The 16,672-nt window shown below is 42.2% G+C and overlaps 1 protein-coding gene across 3 annotated transcripts; it reads left to right on the plus strand.

Moving 5' to 3' along the window:
- Positions 1–388: 388 nt before the first annotated feature.
- On the plus strand, positions 389–15,733 carry LOC119011131 (SUN domain-containing ossification factor-like). Of its 3 annotated transcripts, none has more exons than XM_037084017.1 (24): positions 389–677; positions 4,388–4,502; positions 4,723–4,842; positions 5,151–5,383; positions 5,640–5,744; positions 5,882–6,020; positions 6,109–6,220; positions 6,723–6,847; positions 6,933–7,000; positions 7,083–7,190; positions 7,348–7,453; positions 7,886–7,906; positions 8,563–8,618; positions 9,577–9,659; positions 9,936–10,001; positions 10,110–10,175; positions 10,344–10,431; positions 10,561–11,880; positions 13,034–13,121; positions 13,826–13,930; positions 14,109–14,266; positions 14,600–14,691; positions 14,807–14,862; positions 14,966–15,733. In XM_037084017.1, exons 1-24 carry the CDS (start codon positions 613–615, stop codon positions 15,431–15,433), a joined length of 3,963 nt encoding a protein of 1,320 aa, XP_036939912.1. In that variant the 5' UTR covers positions 389–612; the 3' UTR covers positions 15,434–15,733. The 3 variants fall into 3 exon arrangements, with proteins under 3 accessions (XP_036939912.1, XP_036939913.1, XP_036939910.1); XM_037084015.1 differs by having other exon boundaries at positions 390–677; positions 5,879–6,020; XM_037084018.1 differs by lacking the exon at positions 7,886–7,906 and having other exon boundaries at positions 5,879–6,020.
- Positions 15,734–16,672: the final 939 nt, after the last annotated feature.

Raw genomic sequence — 16,672 nt, forward strand, 5'->3', positions numbered from 1 at the left:
AACAGTTTTGATTTCCACAATGTTCACAAATTATTGCGTAGAAATCAAATTCATCATCAACCTCCTCTTGTCGAGCATGGATGTAAAAGAAAATTATTATTGTAAGGTTACAGTTTTTGCAACAGCTGCTGTTGTTGCTTCGTTTTTTAACACCCATTGAACACGGCATCTCGGTCACTCACCTTTATCACTCCCTGGGACTACTTTAGTCAAATTGAGTCATGAGTACCACAATTATGATAACATCTGAAGAATGGCTAGCCTCTACTCCTCTTAAATTTCCCTTCTTAGAGAAGCTCCACCCACACGGGTGACGAGTTGCTACGAAACAGGCGCTTCCAACTCACGCTCAGTTTGAACTGCGCAACAGTCTCTCTGCCTTCTCATTGGACAGCCGGTCGATGACACGCACTGACAGTTGATAGCAGGTTGTGCGTGTGTGTGGGTGACAGCGGCTAGCATCACACTTCAGCCGTGAAACTGCGGACGTTAGCCAAGTCAGAGGGAGACGACGGTTGAATTAATGTTCAGCATAGCTCAGGAGCCCGCCAGCTAAAAGGATAAAACGCTATTTCTGAGTTCGGCGAGGATGTCTGTCCCGGCAGGAGAGGGATGAAGATGACAACACTGTTATGGCGAGTTGTGTCAGTGTGGCTATGTGTAGCTGTAGTCTGTTGGTAAGTTGATTAAATCCGTCCCATTTAAACGGTGTCACATTATTATGAAGTGACTGGCAGACGTTAGCTTTGGAAACTATCACACTGTCTGACTTAACGTTGGGTTACCCAAGGCACAGGTAAGTTAGCTACTCGCTAGCTAGCTAGCATTAACATAATGCTGTGATGTGGCACCTGGCTGACTTCTGACTTGTTGTCATGTCGCGTTAGCTTGAGTCGCTGACCATAAGTACAGTATTAGCGTGTTCGCTAACTTTAACACTGCAAGCTAGCTAACTAGTAAACGAGTTGTGCCTAAGTTAGAGGCTCTCTAATATGTAGCATTAACGTTACCCCTCCACCTCCTCATGACATTGTACTACCTTGTGATTTGGCAGAATGATCCAGGTTTAATCAGCCGCTACAAGTTTGTGTCATGTGTTAATCCTATATAAACTCTAGCTGACACGCTTATACTGTAGCCTTTATAACGTTACTGGACTGTTGACTAAAACATCCTCAAGGTCTCTGCCACACATGAATCTGCTGAGTCCACATTCACTTGCTGCTTGTTCCCACGACCCATACTGTCACAAAGCTAACGTTAGCCGACGTTACAAAGATTTGGTTCATGACAGGATTAAATGCCTGTCACGTCAGTCATGTCGGTCCTCTTGAAAGCTGGAGGTTGTGGTCCGTGTAAGTCTGACAGAGCACAGCAAAGCCAGCAGAGAGGGAGATTATGTCGGATGATCATGGGCTTTAGCCATGATGTTACAGGATATTAAGAAAACACTGACTCTTGTACTTCACGTGGAGATGGGAGGGAGGGACATGATGTAATGTGGTATTAAGACCCTTTTTGGTGATGATTTTGACCTGACCTAATTTCATTGCATTGCATTAGCTCTCATTTTTCAGTGAAGCTGAGTGAAGAGTGTCTGCTACACTCCAGTGCCACCGTACATTATAGTAAAACGTCAAGGTGTCTTGTTCTAGTTCATGCTGTGGACTTCTCTTGGTTAAAAGACGTCAGGCATGCCATTGCTGTGGAAACATTCAGGTGTTATTAATATCATAATTAAGAGCTGTATCACATTCAGGTTCTGCAGCTCCAGAGCCATGTTATAATGCATGCTGGATCAGTGGCGCGCACAGACTTTTTGAAGGGCAGGGGTGAAAATACGGCGCGTTCTCGCCACTGAAGAGGTCACTTTAGTGCACATTTTGGCTCCCATGAGGGCAGTTTATCATGTTCTAGCCAGCCAAGGGGGCAGTTTAGTGTGTTTTGCCAACCAAGAGGGCACTTTAACACATGTTTTGGCTCCTAAGAGGGCACTTTAGCGTGTGGGCCACGAGGAGGGGCGACTGCCCCCCCCTGCCTCCCCCCGTACACACCACTGTGCCGGATAGCTCATGTGGCAAACGGGGACACTTTATGTAGGAAATGAGTTGTCACAAATGTTATTAATCACACCTGTGCTCTTCTTGTTATGACATGTCCAACTGCCTGCTGTGACATGGTCTTTTTGGTGACTGAAGACTAACAGACAATGGATTTTTATTTATTTTTTCCCAAATTGTTGCTCTCAAATAGGGTTGGGTGGATATTGGCTGACTGACATTATAAATGAGGGATGCAATGTAAGCGCTGTAATCGAAGATATAAATTACTGGCCAGAATGTAGGAAATGTATATCATAAACTATCGGCTTATCATCAAATTAAAGCCGATAAGGAGGAGTGAGGGGAAAAGTCTTCAAGTTTTAACCATGAATGATCTCATGAGAGTTATGACATATTAAGTGGTCCATCTTTGCCCGTGAAATCTTAGCCTTTCTTATCCTCAGTATTGACTATGAGAAGCAGGCAGTTATCTGTTATTGGTATCAGCTAAAAAAAGACACATCATGTGTCACTGATATACATTTTCATCAGAGTTGTCATACTATTGTATGTACATATCCATTTAATACATCTGGTTGTACTTGTATTAGACCACTGTAGGACAGATTTTATGACAAAATTGGATTTTTTGTTTAATTTGAAGGATTTGAATATGGGTTAGGAATTAAAAGGGTAACTCATTACACAATACTATTACAGTCATTTGCATAAGATAAAATAAAGCACTATCACAGCCCAAGTGATTCATTCAGTATGCCAGTGCATCAATATCAGTGTGTTTCAAGAAGTCATTTCATGAATGAATATGTAGAAATATAAATTGTTTTCCGTTTCTCTTATCCCTTTCGTGCATGATATCATAATCACTATACGGGTGATGCCGTGTCGTCATGTTGTCATCTTATCTTCTTGGTCAGGTTGTTGTTGTCAATGACACATCAAGGCGTGTGACAAACGTTGGAAAAACTCATAGGTCACTTGTCAGTCAGAGGTGTGTCTCAAAGATGTGTCAGTCAAAGGTGTGTCTCAAGAACAGTCTTGATGATCGTGGACATGTGCACGTGATCTTTGGACTTTTGGGAAACATGCTTATCTATTTCCTTTTTTTTATTGAATCATGGCCAACAGCTCTGTCCTTCATAACCTACCTGCTCTCTAAATGCTCTCTTCTGTGTATCTGATGGTTTCTGCTGTCCCTGAAACGCTACATCCATTTTTATTTCAGTCACTGGAATGCGGCTTACGGTCTAAAATATTAGCCACAGGGAGTATCTCTTCCATCATTAGGGAGCCATCTAAAAATCTCCCACACTTCCTATGTTTTTTTTTTTTTTTTTTTTTTTAAGTCTGGTGTGTTAACTCTTTGTCTGTAACCAGTTTGTTAATTATTTAGTGAGTCATGCCTAAAGACCACTGTTGCTCCTTTGGGAGTTACATTATGGCCACTGGCTTTCAATTAGAGGACAGAGCTCTGTTGTTCACTAAAGTGTTTATGATTAGTCTAGTCTCTCAAGTCAGATCAACAAAGTAGTTGCTCCATCCAGTAGTAAGTAAAGTACTTGACCTAGAATCCAGACTACAGTCCAGACAATGGCTTGGATTGTTGACAAATTGGAGTGTGCCCTTTGAGACCAGGATCAGGGGGACGATTCCCCCTCAGGAACGTGCCATTATTATTGCAATTATTTAAAGCCTTGTTACTGCTATTTATTAGTGATTTCCTGCCAGGAGTGAGGACATCAGTGTGACCCCAACTGTTCCTCTGGCTCACCTAAGAGTACTGTGGCAATTAAAACAAATCAGGTTTTCATTTATTTATACACAGAAACTCAAATCTAACTTTAAAAACAGAAGCGAGAGTAGTGAATGTCATTTATTATTTATTTTCACTTTCATTTGTCTTTTTCAATAAACAGATGACAGATGCATTAGTTTTCAGTTAGTAGACAACACACAGAACAGAACAGTTTAAGGTCTCGCAGATTTCAGGTGTGTTTTTCAAGGCCTCACATTCGGGTTGAGCAGTGTACAACTTTTTGAGGCATGTCTCTTGAGAATGTCCCCTGCTTTTGCATCCAGATAAGATAAATTGTCTACGTTGGGGTACAGACCGCTGGGACATTCTCAGTGCGTCACACTGGGACACTGTGTATGACTCACTGCAGTCGAATACAAAGTTTAGTGCGCTTGATTCCAGAGTGTGTGAGTACTCCTTATACTGATGTCTCTTTTCCCAGCTACCAGGATATTTTTCACTGCAAGTGACCCATATTCTGACAGATTGACTCAGTGGTGTTATGACACTCTTTGTCTTTGTCCCGCAGGTACCCTAGTTGCTATGTCGGTTGCACGGAGCTGCACCAAGAGGCCCAGAGGCCCGAGTCCTCACAGGACGTCCGTTCGGAGGAAGAGCCTGGGGAAAGTACTCAACCTCACAAGGTAGCATTTGTTGTAGACACTCTTTTCTATATTAACCACACAGGAAACCTGCTGCCATGCTAGACATGTATCAGATCAACACCTGTTTTACAACCGAATGTCTTGATATATCAGCCAAAAAAATATTGATGTAGACTTAGACTTGTGGGTGTTTGTGACTGAACCGTTTCTATCATGGTATCAGTGATACATTTGTGTGTGTGTGTGTGTTTATGTCTAGGTCGAGGAAAGCTGGGTGTTACCTGTCCAGTCTCTGCCTGAGAATGAACAGTTGACAGAGGATAATGGGCAGAAAGAGGAGCAGACAGCACAAGAAGTGGACAATAAACAACATTTAGAGGTACATTATGGTTGTAGCATTTCTGTGAATTAAACTGAGATTTGGTACATCCCACATCTTAATACTACAATCGCCTGTGACATTTTAAAGCTAAGATTTCTACCGTTTGGTATCCTCCAGAACAACTCACCAGTTTCAGAGGTAGATAAGCAGTCATGTGCATCGTACCATCCAGTTTTTATTATTGATCGTTCCTGGAACATCTGACGCTTTAAGTGTTTTGTTGATCAATCCAACTCTGCCTAATGGGCCAGCCGTTTCAACATTTCCCTTGACAGCTCAAATGTCTCTCTCTGTTTATCCATCAGGCCTTTGAAGCAGAGGAGCCTGCTGTGGAGTTAGAGCTGGAAGCACACAAAGGACTTTCACAACCTGAGCCAGAACCTGAGCAAATCTCAGAAAATCAACATCCGGAAACTTCCATCACTCAAGACCAGGACTCAGCCCCCCTGCTGCCTTCCCCTGACCCTCTTTCTGGTCCTGCCTCTGGGCTTAGCGACAACCCTGACATCCTTGATATTCAAGACAACATCCCAAATAGGCAAGATATTATTACCTCCAGGCCCTTTTCTTGTTTTCATAAGAGCTTATCAGTTTGTTTACTCTGTCAGCTCTCTGTAAAAATAGCAACAAAAAACCGCTTGTTTTGCTGTGTGTGATTATTTTGTTGTTTGCGAGAATGTGCTGTGCATTGCTTTAGGTTACAGCATGCCATTAGAGTTCCTTTAAAATATTGATGTTTTCCTTGATGTCTCCCTGCTAATAAAAGGACCACATTGGTTGTTGTTTTATTTCAGTGCTTCAGATGATGCATCTGACGTAGCCGCACCCGAAGTCGGTGATTCTGACCTGCCCCCAGCTCACTGTGAAGAAGAGGAGGACAATCCATATGACGGTGAAAGGTGGGAACCGTTAATCTTCTGCCCTACTTAGTGAGCAAAAAAATAAACACTACTATACACTTGTCTTGCATTGTTGTCAAGTTGGGTTTGTGGTTAAAGTAACTCAAAAGACAATTTATGTTTTCTTCCATCAGCAGTCCTCCAATAGTTTTGGAGAACACTTCCAATGTTCACACTGCAGGAACTAAAACCCACACCGACCCTCCTCTGAGTCCTCCGGCTGGTCATGGCACACAGCATCTGGAGGGCAACGCATCTCACATGCTGGAAGAGCAAGTAAGGAAGTCGTACACCGCGTGAACTATTTTCCTTCCCTCTACCAAAGGAGGTGTCCCAGCTCTCATTTTCTCATTATCTTGGACAGGACTCCCCTGTCACCACAGTCACAGAGCCCTCTGTGAGCAGCAAGGACCCTGAGGACATCCCCACATTTGATGAGTGGAAGCGGAAGGTGATGGAGGTGGAGAAAGAAAAGCGTAAGAGTTTATCTTGTCTTGCTTGTAAAGTTGTGTTAAGCTTGATGATCCAGAATATAGCAGTCAGGTATATGTGTGAATGTACAGTGTTTCCCACTGAATGACAGTCTGCAATATAAAATCTTTCGAAGAATACAGAACTGCATTTCTAGTAGTTCTTATTTCAACAATTTAGCTCTACTTAATTCTCCACATTGTTTCAGTCTTTACTGACAAACTAGTTTAATCTTCTCACCTTGCTTTTCCCTTCAGTTTTCTCTTCCCCCGACACACCCACAGACACACACACACACACACATACACACAACACACATATGCATCCCTGCTCTCTTTCTGTTTTTGATGTTTTGATGTTTTTTAAAGTTTCTTTAAAAAAACAACTTGCAATTTGGGATTTTCTTTAACCCAAAGATGCTTAACCTGCCACTGTGGCTTTTCGTTGATCAAATTCACCGAGCTAATTTTCCAACCTGATTCTATGTTATATTCATCCTCTCAATAGCTCAGTCTACTCATACTTCTAACAACGGGGCGATTAATGCAGTGAAGAGAGTCCAGAAGAACTTTAATAACTACGCCTCTGTGGAGTGTGGAGCCAAGATCCTTGGTGCTAACCAAGATGCCAAGGTACTTTATATACTATACTACATCATCCTACTGAGGAATCTGTTGAATAAAAGTGTGTATTGATTTGTGAATGTAATCCATACAGAGCACGTCAGCCATATTGAAGGAGAACATGGACTTGTACATGCTAAACCCCTGTAGTAACAAAATCTGGTAAGTGGCAGCTCCTGCTTTGAATTCAGGGATGCCCCTTGAGATTTCTGAACCTGAAGCTTTGTTTCTCGTCCCTGTTCAGGTTCATCATTGAGCTCTGTGAGCCCGTCCAGGTGAAGCAGTTGGATATCGCTAACTTTGAGCTCTTCTCTTCTACTCCCAAAGACTTCCTTGTATCGATCAGCGATAGGTACTATAATGTGTGCACTGCAGCTACCAGACATTATTACAATATGGGAACATTTATCTTATCTTATTTATAATCTGTCTTGATATATTTAACTGACTACAGGCTATATTCCAGAGAAGTCCACATCACTGAACTAACTGTAAATTTCCTCCTGTAGATATCCAACAAACAAGTGGCTGAAGCTGGGAATGTTTCATGCTCGGGATGAACGCACAGTCCAGAGCTTCCCTTTAGACGAAGATATTTATGCTAAATATGTGAAGGTGAGTGTAATATATTTTATTATTGTAACACTACCACTGCATCTGTCTCTATTATCCGCTAAAGTAGTGCTGACTCAATTTAATCTCTTAGCATTTGACATTTAATTGTTCCTGTGCACTTTCTTTCCTTGTTTTTTCCCGTTTCCTCAGTCATAGGGTCTATTGAATCAAAAGATTGTCATATAAGAGATCGTGAAGTTTCACTGCTGCTCAGATTAGCCATTATTCTGGATATGGACAGCAGAAGATTCCTAAAATATAGAATGTTTGGTCTGTATTTTATAATCTGGATATTGACATGGTTTAGGTGATGGTGTCAGGATTATTTGCTGTCTGAAGTGACTCAAAACCAGCCCACATATCGTTGGTCCTGTATTAAATGCATGTGTACTTATCTTTAATTTGATCTCTTTTCTGTCTCTCTTGCCTCAGATGTTCACCAAGTACATAAAGGTTAGCATGCTTTTCTTGTAGAGTTCTGTGAGTGAAAATTAAACGTGGAGGCGTGATGGATTTTGTCTCTTTTGTCTCACGTGGTGCGATTGCCTCTAAACAGAGCCAGATCTAACTTGCTATGCTAACTGCTAACCCATTAAAACACCAAGAAATACTATGAAGACATTCATATGATCGCACACGATTAGGGCTGCACAATTAATCAAAATATTATCAAGAGTAATATGGCCAAGCGCAATATTCAAATTGCAGAACCTGCAGGTTTTTTGTTGTTTTTTGCAATAATGTGAATTGTATCAAGATCGAAAATCTGTCAAAATCATCATTCATTTTTTTTTTTTTTTTTTTTACAAATTGTGCAGCCCTACCCATAATGAACATTTGATGCCCAGCAGTCATTTCATTTCAGTAATCAAGTATGTCAAATGATCTATGTTGCCCTACAGTGAGATGTTTCTCTCAGATTTACTCACATTGCCAATCAGCCACTCATTATTTCCTTTTAAACCACTGTATTGATTTTTACAATGAAACAACCATGGCTTTGCTGTTTGTAAGTTACACAACCACTGCTGAGTGTGTTGATTTGGTGTGGGTTATTATACACCATACAATCCCATTAAAGTATCCAAATCATTTCTTGCACTTTTCAGGTAGAGCTATTGTCTCACTTCGGCTCCGAGCATTTCTGCCCCCTCAGTCTCATAAGGTACGTAATATTCAGGCCATGTTTTTCTAACATGCTCTGAAACAAACATGAATGTAAAATCAAAATGTATGGTTTAACTTTTCAGTTGTTTATGCATTTAACTGTTTCACAAAAGCAGTGTTTGGATTGGGTGTCTTAAAGCGTGTTTTCCAAATGCTAGCTTGCTGCATACTGCATGAGCTCTAGATGGTGTCAAGTGATATTGTGTAATATTTGGCATGTGGTCATGGACAGCTTCTTGTTACACTATTAACTAATGCAGATATACAAATTTGGGTGGATCCAAGGGCGGGGCCACAGGGGTGTTGGTCCCAGTTGAAATCTGATTGGCCCCTGAAATGCCCCCGTTCGCTTCAGAGAACCCATTGGCTGATTTGGGGGGACTTGTACTTGTCCTCTCAAGAGATAACATTACTGTGTGGTGCCTGAATTTTGACATCACCTTTTCTCTGCCCCAACTTGATTTGCTGTCAGGTTGGTTGTGTGTCTAATACGCACACCCTAGAACTGCTCGCATAAGACCTGGCCCATCTGTGTAAAGTACGGTCCCCTTCTGGCCCCTCATTTAGAAAAACTCCAAATCCATCCATGTGCTATATACTTGTTTGTCAATCTGGTTGAAGCTTCTGCACAAAAGAGGTGGCAGAAATGGTTACAACCAACACATCGGCTATTACTACTGACCTAAATAAACATTAGGAAATAGTGAAACACAATGGTGCTTATTATTTTTTGTGCAAATTCAGGTGAGCCATCAGGGAAAATCTAACACTAGTTTGAGGCTTATGTTAAAACCTTCTCATGTTCCAAAAATAACCTGCTAATGGATGACTCTCCTATACTCTATGACTTTTTTTTGTTTGATTCAGGCGTTTAGCATAGCTGCTGTCTCCTGCAGGTTGTCAAAATCATTACAGTCTGGTAATGGAATGTTTTTGATGATTTATTTTTCTCCCAGGGTGTTTGGCACAAGTATGGTGGAGGAGTACGAAGAGATAGCTGATCCACCAGAGAGACCCGACGATCCGGATGATGTATTGGGTGAGAACTGAGAACATCATATATTTTGATTTTCTCTTCACTGGTGATAAATTGAAGCATTTACACAAGTAAAATACAGTCAGAGCAACCAACTTCGTACAGTTTCTATCACGAAAGAAATAAATACACTAATTACAATGAAATGACCCACATCATTTGTATGTCAGGTATTGTTTAATTATGCTCAGTGAAGTGAAATTAAACTGGTTTTACAATCAAATTCATACATTTGGCTGTAAGATTGATGTGTGATCTTAAGTGCACTGCTCCCCACAGAGTACTCTCCTGGATATGCACCTGGTGAAGTCAAGTTATCTAAAGATCTAATTGGATCAGCAAAAGGTGAGTATAGCGGACATCTACTGCATGATAATGACCATTAATGAGTATTAATGTTCTTAAATTGGACTGTATTAACTTTTCACTCTGGTGTTTACATTTTCTCTTCAGATGCCATTTTGAACATGGTCAACAACATTGCTGTCAATGTCCTCGGTGGAGGCCCAGAGATGCAAGGTATGACAGGCGCAATCACCAGTTTTGCCTCACAGTGTCTGTTTTTTGAAGGACATTTACAGTTCAAAATATGTTAAAGTCTTTTGTAAAAAAAAAAAAAAAAAAAAAAGAACGATAATGATTTCTGTGTTGACGCCCAATGTAAATTATTTGCTTTACTTTTTACAGGCAACCTTTCATCACAGGAAGGAAACATGACTGAGCCGTCAGCTCAACATGAAACCACCACCACTACTGACCTTACGTCACCACACGCGTGAGTACATTTAATGAGTCGTGTAACATCTTCCAGAATCCAGAATTGACCTCCAAGTTTGTGAAATAATACACTATTGTATTATTATGTATTATTTATATGTACTATATTGTCCTTCTCCCTCTCCAGTCCTGACTCTGAAGAGAAAGAGGTTTTACTGGACCCTGATATCCCTGCAACCGTAGTCCCCTCCTCAGAGACACCAGTGGCTGAGGCACCTGCTGCTGATACAGTCAAACAAGAGCTCCCCCCAGTGGAGGAAAAAATTGTCATGCCCTTAGGGAAAGATGAAGAAGAGCCTATCAGCTCTACAATCACCCTTTTGGAAAAGGAAGAAGAGTTAGATGAAGAAAAGGAGAAAAGGGACCATCATGAGCGACAGCAAGAAATCCAGAACTACTGTTCACTACTTCCTTCATTTTCTTCCTCTTGCTCTTGCGCAGCGTCCCTTGAGGAGTATCTCCATCAGCAGTGTTCAGCTCTACTGTCCAAAAAAAGGAAATGCCAATCTGTAGACAGAAAACTAATTGTTTCTCCAACACCCGCTTGGCTCCAACCTCTGTCCCCCTCTGCCTGCCCTGAACCTCAGCAGCAGCCCAGTGAGGTACATCAGCCCCATGAAAAAGAACAAGTCTCTGAACAGCAGCCAGAGATCAGAGCCAGCCCGTCAGAAACACCGCAGCCTCCTGGGAACACAGCAGAGCCTCATAAAGAGTCAGTGTCCAATCCTCCTCTGCTGGAGCCCAGTCAAACCTTGAACCTCCTCAGACCCAGTGCCACTGACTCATCCTCTGCCAAGTCTACACCTATTGTGGAGACACCACAGCTGTCTTCTGAGGAGCCAGCGAAGGAGCTGATGCCAGAAAAGAGCCAGGATCTGCTGGCTGAGGAGAAGCACGTTGAGCCCTCAGCCTCGGAAAAACCCAGCGTTGGTGCTACAGCGGATGAAGCCTCAGTGGCACCAACAGAAGAGAAATTTGATATTGTTTCTGAGCAGGAGTTTAATGCCCCAATCCAAACCCCGGATCAGGCAGAACGATCTCAAGTTCTCCATCCAACCACCTCCCCCGATGTAGAACATCACCCTGACCCACCAGCTGTACCCGAAAGTGGTGCTGCTATCACTGAAGTGGCCCACCCCGCTCAAGACATCGTCACAGAACTTGAGCCCTCTGGTGGTCACATGGTCGTCACCGAAACTAAAATGGAGGATTTCTCAGAGGACGTCTCTGCATCGTCACCCTCCCCTGCAGCTCCATCTCCCTCACCAACCTCACCGTCCCTGTCGGACATCTATGCAGATCCCCCCAACGGTACGGAGCAAAACGGGAACCCGGTGCATGGGTCCAGCCAGAAGGAGTCTGTGTTCATGAGACTCAACAACCGCATCAAGGCCCTGGAAATGAACATGTCGCTCAGCGGACGCTACCTGGAGCAGCTGAGCCAAAGGTGAGGAACAGGGACATACACCAGTGTGTGATTGTTGTCCTTCATATTCATAAGAGAGCAGAGGGAGATATGAAAGTCTGTCTAAAGCAAATTCAGCCATTTTCTTCTAAACACATTAAAAAGGTCATAAATGTATTTCTTTAAAACATGTAAAAAGCATTCAACCATTTGGAATTTTATTTTGGAGCTAGGCTCACAAACTGTGTTTCATCAACACAGTTGGTCAGAAAATCATGCAAATCATGGCCACGTTACGTAACGCGGCCATGATTTGCATAAACCCGCCCTGCTGTGGAAGCCATATAAATACACTCAGCGCGTTGGCTTCTGTTTGTTCTGCTGACTCTTGAGTCTTGGATCGCATCTCTTAGCATAGTTTGCAGCTAGCTAACCAGTCAACCAGTCAGCTAAACAGTCATGTCTCCTCCACATCACTCCTGCATCTTTCCTGGATGCCACAGTGTGCAGAGTAAAGACACCGTTAGCTTATTTAAGTTTCCTAAGGACGACAACACAAGGAAACGGTGGATCGATTTTGTCAAAAGGAGCTACTGTGGAGAGTTAAAAATCACCACCAACACCTGTCTCTGCAGTGTCCACTTAGTTATAAATAGTTACAGCGACTGTCAGCAGGTAAAGTCTGGATATCTGAAGAGTCTGTTGACGCTGGTCAGTGTGGCCGAACCGACCCTGCCCGTCCCGGCTCTCATCCTCCCGTCCCGCTGACAGCGCATGCTCTCATCCCCGCCACCGGTTAGACTTTAGATTCTCTGCACATTTCCCGTCAATATCCTCGGGCCGGGTCGGGCCGGCACTTGATCAAGCATTTGTGTGTGTGTGTGTGTGTGTGTGTTTTTGTAATAACTCAAAATAATGACGGTACTTCCAGCTACAAAAGGCGCACCTCTCTCCTCCCTCCATGTTGTTTGTGCCACTGCATGGTTTTACACGCGAGTGTCCTCGTACCGAAAACGTGACTTCTCGCGCACGTGACATCACTCTCCAAGATGCAAGAAGAAAAGCTAAAATGTATATTTTTACTAAGGAAAATGACAAAAATAATAGTATCGCACAGTGTAAGTGCAACATGGAGCGTGAGAACAGCAGTTATAACAGCCCACGTATTAAAAAAACATCCATGTTTTGGTTCAAGGTATCGAAAGCAGATGGAGGAGATGCAGAAGGCTTTCAACAAAACCATCATTAAACTCCAGAACACCTCCAGAATAGCAGAGGAGCAGGTGAGCATTAAAAGAGTTACTGTTACTTGCATTTTCCTCTGAGTACAACTTGTTGTATTGAGTTATGGAAAAATTAAATATTTCAGAGTTTGTATAATTATCTTAATAATATTGTAAATATTAAAATTCTGAGTTTGAATTTCTTCTTCAAAACTGCACAGTGTCCTGATTGTGAACAGGCAACTATTGAGACTTACAACTAAATGGGGGGATTTCTATTTAAATACTGTAATTAAAGCTTGTTCCACTGTCATCCCAAAGTGGCCAGAAAAACCCAATAATACTGCTTGAAACTTTGTACCTAAAATTTTGATTCGTAACAGCTAGACTACATGGGGAATGGATGCTGAAACATGCCCACAGCAGAGTGCATCCATTAAATATCCTTAATCAGCTGAAGCTCTGTTTTGATGTGGCTGATGTATTTTTTTCCCTCTTTGTGAGACTATGTGGCCATCCAACAGGTTGTCAATCAGTTTTAAAAATGAGTAAAATAAATACCTCATTGTACCGGAGGCGATGTGGCACAGCTCAGAAACCTTTTGTTTAAATTGCAAATAGACCCTGCTTTTCTCCGCCTAGATTACATGCAGTCCCGTTCGTACCTCGTGTATTTCGGCTGTTAAACCATTCCATACCATTTCAGTGATGTGAACTTGTGTGTGTGTGTGGATGCTGATCTTGTAGCTCTTTCGCTCCCACAGGACCAACGTCAGACTGAATCCATTCACTTGCTGCAGGGCCAGCTGGAGAATGTGACTCAGCTGGTTCTCAACCTGTCTGTCACAGTCAGCCAGCTGCAGATTGAGGTAGATACAATGCTCCAGGCACAAAGCCTTCCTTTGTAATCAAGGTTTTTTTGTTTTTTTTCATCCTGATTTTTTTTTCTAGTGATACTTCACTGTCTTCACTATATTTTTCACTCTCTAACTTTGTCAGACATTGTTGCTGTGCTGCCACTAATACAATCAATGCTCTGTCTGCCAGGTATCAGACAGGCAGAACTACCTGCTGCTGTCTCTGGTGTTGTGCCTGTGTCTCGGCCTGGTGCTGTGTGCAAACTACTGTCGCATCACCACTATTCCGCCTGCCACAGAGCCAGAGCCACCCATGGCAAAAAGCTACACCTTCTGCTCTCCTGAAAGGTAGCGAGACACTTTCTGCTCAAAGAAAATACACGTAATGACAGGAACTACCTTTATAACAAGATTCAGCCGTGTAAAACCTTGTAATTGCGAAGACAAAGCTCAAGTTGAGGGTGTTGATGTGAGTAAGCGTCTCCAAGTGGGATTTTACAGCTCATGTGCGAAGGTTACAGTGCCTTGAATGGCTCCTACTCATTCAACCAGTTTATTGATACAATGTTTCAATGAGAACATCGCAGCTGGAATCTTAAGTGTTCACACAGCAGTGACTCATGTCCCCATAAAGGCGCAACATGCAGTCTTTTACCTCAACTATTGCTGTTTCCTTAATAGGCAGTTTTCATCGTGTGATGAGACGGGCTTGAAGAGGAGTGCATCCTATCCGCTCATACACTCCGAGTCATTCCAGCTAGCCACCACAGAAGGTAAGCAGAAGTGGCATCGAGGTAATTGTTCTAATCGGTTTCAAGGTTTTTCTCAGGTGTCTTGAAGAGCAGCCAATCAATAAAGAATTGAACCATTGCTTTTCTTGGCTTACAGGCCCTGAAATGCTACATGCAGATGACACACAGAGTCTTTGTCCGGCTAACAGAAAGGTGTGTAAAGACATTTACTGATTTGCAGAATATTACTGTAAAATATCCCTTTAAATGACTGTTTTTAACAGATATTCTATCTACCTAATGTTTTCCCTCACAGAGGAGACGCCGTAAGATGAAACCCATAGAGAAAGTGGAGACCCTGAAACCTTCTTTGCACGCTGCTCCAGAACTGTGTAATGGAGGGGTTGTGTGTAATGGTGTGCCCGTCATCACAAACCCTTCACCTTTTACGAAAAGGTTACTTCAACCTATGTTTAGAGACTCGCCGTCAGAGGGCAGCTCGGAGGGATCCTCGCATTCAGATGACCCCTCCTTCTGTGGCATCACCACGGCCTGCAGCCGGATCTGTGACGGGCTCCCTCCACCCAAGACCCGGGCGGAGAAGCGGGCATCAAGGCGCAGGCGTCCTAAGCCCAGCTGTGCGGTGGTGGACTTGCTTCAGGGCCCGGAAAGGGACAAGAGCGAACAATTGCCCATCTCGACTATACATGACATCATGAACAGGAAAACGGAGCAAAGCTCTGGGACATTTGGGGTAAACGTCACCCTCTCAGGTCCTGTCTGACGTCTCTACTCCTTCTCACTGACTGCTCAACTCTTTCCAAAAGAGGATGGATGTTTATTTCTGTAGCCAAAGGTAGCTTTAAGCTTTGACATGAGACAATCCCTTCTCTCCTTCTCTCTTACTTTAGTTTTGTTTTCTGTTCCTCCTCTCTGTTCGGTTCTTGCCAGATGTTTATATTTGTTATACTTTCAAATCAAAGAAATGTCTTCCCAGCTTTCATTAAAGCTTTTTCTCTTCTGTTTGGAAATACTGTTAGTATTCATCCGGTAAATTGAACATAATGATAAAATAGTTTTAGTTTACCTTTTTCTATTTCTTTCTTTTAAGTCATAAAAATTCAGTTCTGTCAGGACATTGCCTTAAAAGTCCAGCGTGTATGATTTTGGTAGATTTGGAAGCAGAGATGGTCGTGACAACCTAAAACTAAGAATCCTGTTTTTTGTGACCTTTTGTATGTGGCGGACAGATGGAGCAAGTTCTCTTTAACAGAGTTCTGCATGTTGGACCGCCATTTTCTACAGTAGCCCAGAATGGACAAATTAAACACTTGCTCGAGAGAGTATGTTTCACATAGGGTGTCATTGCAAGATGCCAGAGAATCCTAAATATATGTTTACACTTTCAAGGACAAGCAGGGGAGATTTTTCATAAGTCGGCTCACCTGCAAAAAAGCATAGAAACATTCATTGAAGACATATCAGCGTATTTAAGGTACTTTATATGGAAAGAAACATAGTGCTACAAAACATATTTAATAAACTTAATTAATATAATGTAGATATTATATATTTGTTTACTTTGATTAGTTATTTGTCCAGTGAAGCTGAAAGGGGAAAAAAGACAGCACAAAACAACTTCAGTGAAAAATGACCTTTAGTGATAGTACACACAGCGACTGGTGCTGGACCACGCTCAAATTCAGAGATCTGTCGACACCAAAAACTTAAATACTCGTTACAAAAAGATATTGTTCGATCATCAACTACGCTCAAAGTCCAGTCATGTAGAAAAATAGTGTAGTTTTATTATAAGCAGATTTTCATTGTTTGCAATAAATACTATGGTGTAGTTAAAAGTGAAATACACTGTGTGATGGCTCAGAGGAATTTCTTCATTAACAAATCTGTGGTTCTGTTATTCATCAAAATAGTGAGGCGCCTTGCATTTTCTGAGCTAAAAAATTTGATCATTAACAAATGTTGAAACAATAATAATGCTCTGGATGGGCTTAGGCATAAG

Source organism: Acanthopagrus latus, chromosome 21 (genome assembly GCF_904848185.1).
Source record: "Acanthopagrus latus isolate v.2019 chromosome 21, fAcaLat1.1, whole genome shotgun sequence".
NCBI lineage: Eukaryota > Metazoa > Chordata > Actinopteri > Spariformes > Sparidae > Acanthopagrus > Acanthopagrus latus.

What these genes read in the sequence shown, in the direction of transcription:
- LOC119011131 (XM_037084015.1), top strand. Translation starts at nt 613, where the DNA reads ATGAAGATGACAACACTGTTATGGCGAGTTGTGTCAGTGTGGCTATGT. An exon ending in CTCACATGCTGGAAGAGCAA is followed by an intron (nt 6,021 to 6,108) that starts GTAAGGAAGTCG and finishes TATCTTGGACAG; the next exon opens with GACTCCCCTGTCACCACAGT. An exon ending in CCAGCTAGCCACCACAGAAG is followed by an intron (nt 14,692 to 14,806) that starts GTAAGCAGAAGT and finishes CTTGGCTTACAG; the next exon opens with GCCCTGAAATGCTACATGCA.